At 36.6% G+C, this 9,734-nt stretch overlaps 1 protein-coding gene across 1 annotated transcript in view; it reads left to right on the forward strand.

Moving 5' to 3' along the window:
- The window catches only part of UBE2N (ubiquitin conjugating enzyme E2 N), a 79,486-nt gene extending 73,416 nt beyond the window's left edge, over positions 1 to 6,070 (forward strand). The window contains exons 2-4 of the mRNA XM_037846925.1: positions 3,060 to 3,306; positions 3,491 to 3,631; positions 4,328 to 6,070. Of these exons, the coding sequence (XP_037702853.1) occupies positions 3,060 to 3,306; positions 3,491 to 3,631; positions 4,328 to 4,368 (429 nt within the window). The 3' untranslated portion in view covers positions 4,369 to 6,070. The remainder of the gene's footprint in view (positions 1 to 3,059; positions 3,307 to 3,490; positions 3,632 to 4,327) is intronic.
- The last annotated feature ends 3,664 nt before the right edge of the window (positions 6,071 to 9,734 follow it).

The raw sequence follows: 9,734 nt of genomic DNA on the forward strand, positions 1-9,734 counted from the left end.
AGGAGATTGCAATTCAAGAAATTTTACCATCTAGTACTTTCCTCATTCTTCTACTCCTACCATTCATTCATAATATCTTTCCTTTTTCTGAAAAATGAAGACAGGCCTTTTTGATTCTAGTCATGCGTTGGAAGATATCCCAAGATGGGATGCTAATTTATTGCTTCTTGAGATTATTAATGCTCTAAAAGTGTTTAACTTTGAACCTGAAGAACATTTTACTAAAAGCATTTCAGAGTATTTGTCATTTGCCTTTGCATTGCCATGACTACAACAACCTAATCTTGAATTAATAGTATCACAAATATTACTCTAAATGGCCTGGGCCATTTTGGGGAAGAATTTGATTGTTTCTGCATCTTTTGACTATTTCAGTATACGTAACATGCTGAGAGAGAATAATTTTTTTAGCATATGCATTGTAGGTTGTAAAATGAAATGGTATAAGGTGTATAATTTTTCTTAAGTGAAAGCAGTGTAAATACAGTATTCACATTCATGTTTGTCATACTTAAAAGCTTAGATACAGCTGTGTTCTCGACTTTTTGACTACACGACTATTCAAAATGTTGAACATGCATTTCCTATATATATGTATATATATGTATATGTAATACACATTATTTTAAAAGTAAGTAGTAGTAGCAGTTAGATGATTTTTTCCCACACCTAAGTGGATCATTTTGTTTTCCTCCTCTGCTGTCTGCATCCTGCTTTGAATAACCCTGCTTTATGATGATGTTAATGAAATTCTGATAGTTTATTTACCATTCTTGGTAACCTCAGATAGATTCATAGTTTGGCAACTATTTCTTGAACATACACTGTAGTGCCAGGCACTTTTCCAAATGCTGAAGATACAGCAGTAAATAAAACAGATTTAAGTTCTTCCTCTTATGGAGCTTCCATTATGAACAAAATAAGGAAGATATGTAGTAGTATAGGGGGTCAGGGGTAGGGAGTGTGTGGGTGGGATGGGGTTTGCAGTTTCTATTTTGGAGGCTTCACTGAGAAAAACTTTTGAGCGAAGCTCTTAGGAGCTGAGGAAGCAAACCATGTAGAAATATGAGTGGGAAAGAAGAGCAAGTGCAAAGCCCTTGAGGCAGGAGTGTGCTTGGCAGGTTGAAGAACAAAGTGGGTGGGGGGAGCATAACTGAAGATGATGAGTTAGAGAGGTAAGCAGAGTGAGGGTATCATGTGGAACGTGGGGAGGGGGTTGCATTATAAAGACTTTGACTTTTAAAAGGTCTGTGGAAAATAGACTCAGGAGGGACAGGGGAGCAAGGCCAGAACCAGCTAGAGCAAGTTAGGCAGCTATTGCAGTATGCCAGCTGAGAGTTGATGGTGGCTTGGAGGATCAGAGGTGTAGCAGTGGAGTGGTGAGAAGCAGTCCAATCATGGGTAGATTTTGAAGGTCAAGCCAGGAGGATTTGCTGATCAGTTTGGATGTGGGGTGTCAGGTGGATCCGTTGGAAGGATGAATTTGTGGTTAACTGACATAGGGAAGACTTGTGGGGAGGTGCAGTTTGGTGGGGAGGGTGAAAAGTTTTGGCCATGTTGGGATGCTTATTAGACATTCAAGAGGAGATGTTGAGCAGGCAGTTGGATAGAAGCGGCATGATCAGGGAGCAGATCTGGGTAAGTAAGAATTCAGGGAGGCTTCATCATATAGAGAGTGTATGTAGTATTTAAATTCATTGGACTAGATGAGAATACCACAAAAGTGTGTAGAGAGAGCCCTGGCACACTTCGGTGTTTGAAGGTTGAGGAGATAGGGAGGAACCAGCAATGAGACTAAAGAAGTTGCTGCCAAACAAATAGAGAGGGAAGCCGGGAGAACATAGCCATTGGAAGCCAGATGAAACTTTGCAAAGAGGAGAGCAGATCAACTGGGTAAGATGTTGCATTTATTTCAAGTAAGGTGCAGATTAAGCATTGACATTTGATTTAACTGTGTAGGAATCACCGATGACCACCAACAAGCAGGTTAGTGGCTAAGCCTCATTAAAGAGTGGGTTCAAGATAGGAGGGGAGGAGAGAAATTGGAGACACATAAGTATCCTCTTTCAAAGAAGAGCAAAGAAAAGGAACAGAAGGGGGTGGGGAAGTTGGTTACTGATGATTCAGGAGGAGAGATGCTGAAGCACTGTCATTGTGTGGGTGAGAAGGAGAGAGGATCTAGTGCTTACTTTTATATATATGTTATATTCTACAATAAAAATATTAAAAATATTATGCTTACACTATACAGTAGCCTAGTAAATGTGCAGTAGCATTGTATCTAACAAAAACAATGTACATATCAATTAAAAATACTTTATTGCTTAAAAAAAAAGAGATCTATTGCTCAAGAGAAATTGGCCTTAGCAGGGGCATATTTCATTCATAGGAGGAGAGGAGGCAGAGTAGGCACAGGCACAGGTAGGTATACAAATGCCAGTGTTGGAGGTTTGAAGAGAGAGAAGAGTGATAAAGTTATTTAGAAGAGAGGATAGAGGGAGAATGATGGAAAAGAGAAATAGTGGTATGATTGTTGGGGAGCATTTTGGATCTGCTTGAGGTTACCCATCAATTTTAGAAACTAATTACCATGGTTGTATACCTTGACACTTGTTCTTATCTCCATTCTTCATTCCATTTTTTTCAGAGGGGAGATTTTAAAAACTAATTTTTACTTTTTAAACAGCTTGGTTTTGGTAGAATTTAAATAGCAAGTTGCCTGACCTATGTGGAAGCCCTAGTGTTCTTTCTCTTTTTATTTGATTATAAAATCAATTTTCATTAGTCTGATTTTTATTATTAATATATTTATAGACATTTGTAGCTAGAATGTATGATCACTTATCAGTATTCTCTTGCAGTTGCGTTCACCTGGTTGTGATTACTTTTAAATGGTCTTTTCTTTGAACATTGCATTTTATAGGCTAAATAAGAACCACATCAGGAGATTGGAGAGGTTCTGTTATGTCCAATCCTAAGAAATGAACTTTCTAATTTTAATTTTGGTGTCTAGTGAAATGACATTTGTTTTACAGATGTGTTTGTTTTTCTGTTTGTAGGAAACCCAGCGTTTGCTGGCAGAACCCGTTCCTGGTATTAAAGCAGAACCAGATGAAAGCAACGCCCGTTATTTTCATGTGGTCATTGCTGGCCCCCAGGATTCCCCCTTTGAGGGAGGGACTTTTAAACTTGAACTATTCCTTCCAGAAGAATACCCAATGGCAGCCCCTAAAGTACGTTTCATGACCAAAATATATCACCCTAATGTAGACAAGTTGGGAAGAATATGTTTAGATATTTTGAAAGGTAAGTGTTATCTTTGTCATTATGCTATTAAGATTTTTCCTTTTCTCTTAAGCATTTCATATTTAGAATGTAAGCATTGTAATCTTGCCTTATATGAAAGCCATAACTGTCTATGGAGGGGAAATGCAGCCGTTTTGGGGCTGAGTTTTCAAATTTTATCACACTGGACCTGTTGCCTTCATAGATAAGTGGTCCCCAGCACTGCAGATCCGCACAGTTCTGCTATCGATCCAGGCTTTGTTAAGTGCTCCCAATCCAGATGATCCATTAGCAAATGATGTAGCGGAGCAGTGGAAGACCAACGAAGCCCAAGCCATAGAAACAGGTATTTAATATTCTCCTTCACAGCAATTCCAGTTTTTAAAACAAAATTGTGCTGCCCTTTTACAAACTGGCAACAAACAAACAAAAAACAACTGTTAGAAATAAATCAGGTCTTTTTCGTAATGTGGAAATAATTATCTTTGAACACAAGATGTTCAAGCTCCCATCTGATGACTCTCTACAAGACCCACAAATTTAAAACAACCTGTAATTAGACCGTCTTGGACTTTTGTATAACTCCAACTGATTTAACAAATATTAACTGATTGTCCACCATTTTTCTAGCAATACATAAAGATACTCAAAAACTTGAACTCTTTTGTGTTGTTTTTGTAATTCTTAAAGATGCATCAGTTTGTAACTTAAGAGGTTGGAATCGGTAAACTTCTTTCTACCTGCTTATAGATTTTAACAAAATTAGTGGGAAGCATTGTATATCCAGAAATGAAGGGAGCAACTCTCTTCATCCTATTGAATTTTGTAGAACTTCTGAATTTAATTGTAGTTTATTTGGTTGTTAGATACATGGAAAATCTTTTAGTCCTAATATAGTTTATAGAAAATGGCATTAACTTCAGCAATTACAGCATGGCATTCTCATAATTAACTTAATAGTGTTAACTGTTCATCATGGAGTTTACAAAGTAACATAGAGAACCAAGTAAAATAATAATTGCTTGTTTGTTTTTGTCTACAGCTAGAGCATGGACTAGGCTATATGCCATGAATAATATTTAAATCGATCTGATCATCAAGTGTACCACTTCTCCTGTTCTGCCAAGACTTCTTCCTTTTTTGTTTGCATTTAATGGACACAGTCTTAGAAACATTACAGAATAAAAGCCCAGACATCTTCAGTCCTTTGGTGATTAAATGCACATTAGCAAATCTATGTCTTGTCCTGATTCACTGTTGTAAAGCATGAGCAGAGGCTAGAAGTATCATCTGGATTGTTGCGAAACGTTTAAAAGCAGTGGCCCCTCTCCTGCTTTTATTCATTTTCCCCATCATGGTTTAAGTATAAAGCACTGTGAATGAAGGTAGTTGTCAGGGTTAGCTGCAGGGGTGTGGGTGCTTTTCTTTATTTTATTTTTATTTTTGAGGAGGGAGGTAGTTTAATTTTAATTTTATGAGCTTCTCCCCCCCCCTTTTATGGTGATCTAATTAAATGCATTGGTTAAAAGCAGCTAACCAGTTCTTTAGAATATACCCTCTAGCCAAGTCTAACTTTATTTAGACACTGTAGATGGACAAGCTTGATTGTTTGAATGAAAATGGGAACATTAAACAAACATCACAGCCCTCACTAATAACATTGTGACTTTGCTGTCAAGTGTAGAATCCTCCCTTCAAAAAAGAAGCTTGTGACCATTTTGTATGGCTTGTCTGGAAACTTCTGTAAATCTTATGTTTTAGTAAAATATTTTTTGTTATTCTACTTTGCTGTTGTACAGTTTATTTTACTGTGTTTATTTTCGTTTTCCCAATGTGACAATCGTATTTAAAAATTAAAACTCTGATGGAACATTCTGTTTTGGTCTTCACCATCTGACAAATTAAATGGCAAGAGGTTGATTTTGCCAGTTCCTTTCCCCTGACGCAAATTTGTGTTAAGCTGTTACTGAATGGAGTATTTATCAACTTGGCCTGAGCATGCATACAGCATCAGTATCTCCATTTCTTTCCTCCTAGAAATTTAAAGTAAATGTACTTACCTTTATGATTATAGTTAGATCATTGGTGTCTTGCCACAATGTTTGAAAATTACTTTACAGGAGAGTCACAGCAAAGAAGCAGTTGTGATCAATATGTAGGACTTTCACATGTTGGCCATACTCATTTAATTGGGTTATGACCTTTTTCTTAATTCTTGGTTGAAAACTTCATATGTGACCACTGGCGTGTGTTATTAAAGAAACAATGATGTGATAATCATTTGAGGTTTGCTGAAGCATTTGTTAGTCTTGCTTATATAAAGACCTGATGAGCAAATCTCAAGCAGTTTGCTAAGTGTCATTAGAAAAGGTTTCTTTTAATCTTTGAGAACATCAATCCTCAGCTAATGATTCTTGCTTTCATCCTTACAGTATTTGCCATGGGAGCTCTTTTATTCTTTTAATTTGCTATTCAGTAATTTTTTTCTTCATTGACAGTTTCTCTCTACCCCCTGCAACCGTACTTTCTCAACCCCCTACATCTGATTTCTGATTCTTGTTATTTTTAAGTCATAATGTAGCCAGTCATAAGTATGTAAATGTTAACTTGCAGGTTGGAACCTTTGTCTCTTGCAATTTAAGGTAATTGATATTGTAGCCAATTTGAATTTACCCCACTCTTACTCTCGTAACTTCTGGAGTTTCTTCAGAATGTGGTGTATTTTATTGTGCTCCTATGTAAGATGAAGAATTATCTATTAAAATTACATTTTCAACATTTGAAAGCTCTTGATGACTGGTAAATGGTATCCTTCCAAATAAATACATTGCTTGGTAACAAATGTTAGTTTAATTTAGAATAAAATTGTTCATAATCTTCATGTTATAAATTTAAAACCTGTTAATAGCATATGTTCCTTATGAAAATTCTTTGGCTGTTTAGAGGGCATTTTTGGCTGTACCTAAGGAAACTGAATCTCATCCTACAGCTCAAATGAATGAGTACTTTACAGGACTTCAAGCAGTTAAATAAGTGATTAGCTTTTATTTACTGCAGGTGTAGCATCACCGCTCAAGTTGATAATAGCTAGTGTTGCATAATTATTTGCAAGTTGTAAAATTTCAGAGTAATTCTCTGGCACCACAAAAGTCTTTCTAAACCAAGACTGTGATATCTAAGTTTGTGAGATGATAGAAGTACAGAAATGAAGTAAATCATTGTTTTTGTTTCAGATACATTAATTTCTAATTTTATGGCACCACTTTTTTTTTTTTTTTTTACATTGCAATTTCAATTTTGATGAGTGCCCATTGTTTTGATAAGGCTCTCAACCTGTGGAACTTGGGAGGGAACAAGCCTACTCAGTATGCTCCTGAGCTTTAGGATTGGTTTTGGGAGAGGCCAATGCAGAGGTTGAAAACAAATAGCTCCATCTGGCCTGTGGACCTGTTTTCTCTGGCCCATGCAGTGTGGTTTTAAAAGTTTGAATTAGATGCCAGCATTTTCAAAAATCAGGAGATTCACTTGAAAATTTGTAATTCTAGCATCTTTTGAATGATCTGAGGATCTGGCAACCGTAGACTTATCTTTTTGCATGACACCAGCTGGGAGGAGCTGAGTAGCAGTCACCCTAAGAAGAACATATTCTCTTGTCCAGTTAATCCCCAGTTACTGGCTAGCATCCCCTCCTAGCCTACCTGCTCCTTTTATGACATTCTGTCCCCTTGTAAGCCTTTGATTTTTTTAACCCCTGAGCTAAAGGAAACAGTTAATTTGACAAACAAAAGTTGTTTAATATGTGCCTAAGGAGAGGATTGGGTGAATGAGATTGGCATGGGCCTTCCCTTGTGGACTGTAACAATTTGAAGGGGAAGGGGGCATGGACACACAGCAGTCGCAGCTCTGCCATGGGTAAGGGAAAGCACTTCAGAGAGACTGCTGTTCAAGCCAGATGAGCATCTCCAGCCCAGCATGTGCGAAGGCCTGGGAGAGAAGAAAGCTTGAATGTATCAGTAAGTGGCTTCTTCTAAGTCAATTCTATCCATTCAGCGGCTTTTCTGGAATCCTGAGGTTGTTTTTATATGAGGTTTGTGTTTATTTGATTTTTTTATTACAATTCACTTTGCTGTGATTTTCTTCCACACTAGTTATTCTTGGTCTTCTCAGAGGCTGCCCAATAAGATGTTAGATTTGAAATATATAGAACTGAAACCTTACCTTAAACCTAGAACATACTTGTAGAACAATTTCAGAAGTATTTCAATATACAAAATACAAATCAGTATATAAAAGCCACAGGTGCTATGGCTTAGCACTGTTTAAGGAGAGTGTGAGGAAAGAAATCTGATATCCAACAAGACATTATAGACACTTAACTAAACAAAACTTGATTTTATTTTTCTGATAGTTCAGGAATCTTTTTTGGCTACTTTAGCCACAGATCAATTTTTGTTAATAGGAATAGCAAACTTTTAAAATGTAACCTTATCTAGAAAAGCTGGCACACCCAAAGGATACAATGCTTTGAAAATATTTAACTCATCAACCCACCTAAGGAAAAGGTAATATTTCAATGAAATGTACTTTTCATAACCATTGACTAGCATGCTGCCTAACTTAAGGAATTCTACCATGGATCTATTTAAATAACTTAATGATCACAAAAGCAAAACATGATGAATGTAATAATTTCAAAGAAATATAAAGAATAAAAACCTGTATACCACCACCAAGAGACTGGTGATCCTTTGTTTTTTTTTCCTTCGCTCTTGTTCCTCTCGCCCCTACCCCACCCTGGATTAATTTCCATATTGAGATTGTAAGTTGGGAGAATTTGTTCCAACAGCTGGCTTTGCTACAGTTTTATGCTACTAACAGGGCAAAGTTGCTATTGGCTACAAAATGGGAGCTGGACTAAGTTTTTTTCTCTAAGTGTGGAACTCAACATATGAAGAGTGTGGGTCCTCCCATTTTCCCACAGTTTCACTTTGCTACCCCTTTAGCTGATCTTATTTCATATGTGCCTGTTGAAATGACATTTTATGTGCATGAATACAGGGCCTCTACTCATTTATTTTTTTTCAGTTTCTGATGCTCTGCTAGAAACATGTAGTATCTGCGTGAGGTTTTTAGACTTTGCTTATTATGTCAGAGCAGAGCAACAACAGAAATCCCAGTATCTTGTAAGAATACATTTTATGGTACTCGTTAAGGAACTTTAATATTTCTCCTCTGCCAATCATTTGTATCTATGAGAAAATGTTTTAGAAAAAAAGTTAACCACGTTCCTAACCACCCAAGATAAATAGCATATTTCCTTTATCCTTTTTAAATACTCCTGAGTCATTCTTACCCACCACGTGACTCCTTTTGAAATAGTTCTGTGTCTAGCTTAGAAGTCCCAATAAGTTTCATTATAACCTAGCAAGTTTAAAAAAATTTTCTGGCTTAGGTTCAAAAGATGACTACTCAAAAGTCTCACTCAGACTCAGCAAAAGCAGCTTAGAAATAGGTTGCGGTAGATTTGAACTTAGTGCTGCCTAAGTGTCAGAGTTGCCAAGGGAGTACTGCTGAATTTTCAACCCCGTTTCTTTTTTTCTTTCTAAAACAGTAAGTATTTTATGTTCTGGGCCACCTGGTCTATCCCAACTGCTCAGCTCTGTTATATCATGAAAGCAGCCATAGACAGTTGGTAAACCAATAGGCATGCTGTCATCCAATAAAACTTTTCTTGTGTAATAGGTATTTTTTCCAACCACTTGAAATGTAAACATAAACATGTGGACCATACAGATATTAGGTAGTGGGCTGGATTTGGTAGGCTATACTTTACAGACCCCCATTCTAAGGAGTTTTATTGACTATCCGCTGTCATGGCAGTGATAACTCAGTACTTGTGATCCTACCAAACTTCCGTCCCTCCCCCTTTTAAAAGAGATACATTACTGCTTTGTGGATAAGGTTAAGGACTAGGGGAAAATGGTTTCTGGTGTAGGTTTCCTTTTTTCCTTTCACTTGTTAACATATGCAGTATTTTGATAAAAGTTATGTACAGGTTGAGCATGTATCAATCACTTTTTTTTTCTACATAAGGCATTACTGGACATTTTCACATCGCTGAATCTCAAAACATTTATAAAAACTATAGGTTTTGTAAGTGTTTAACTTTTCTTAGCATTTTTCAAAGAACTTACATTTGGCAAGAGTAACCATATGTGGTAAACACATGGTATATATTGGATATGCCATAATTTAATCCCATTTGCAGATTTGATGCCAGTTACATAAATTCTATACACATATGACCATATTTTTATTGTCCAAGTATTTGTTGACTTGGTTCCCAGATGTGGGCCAAGTATCAGCTTACTCAGACCATCAATTTGAATGTAATTTTTAATGATGTCTATAATATTCCATTATAGATGTTACAAATCCTTTATTACTGG

This window comes from Choloepus didactylus, chromosome 8, assembly GCF_015220235.1.
Source record: "Choloepus didactylus isolate mChoDid1 chromosome 8, mChoDid1.pri, whole genome shotgun sequence".
In the NCBI taxonomy this organism is placed as follows: domain Eukaryota; kingdom Metazoa; phylum Chordata; class Mammalia; order Pilosa; family Megalonychidae; genus Choloepus; species Choloepus didactylus.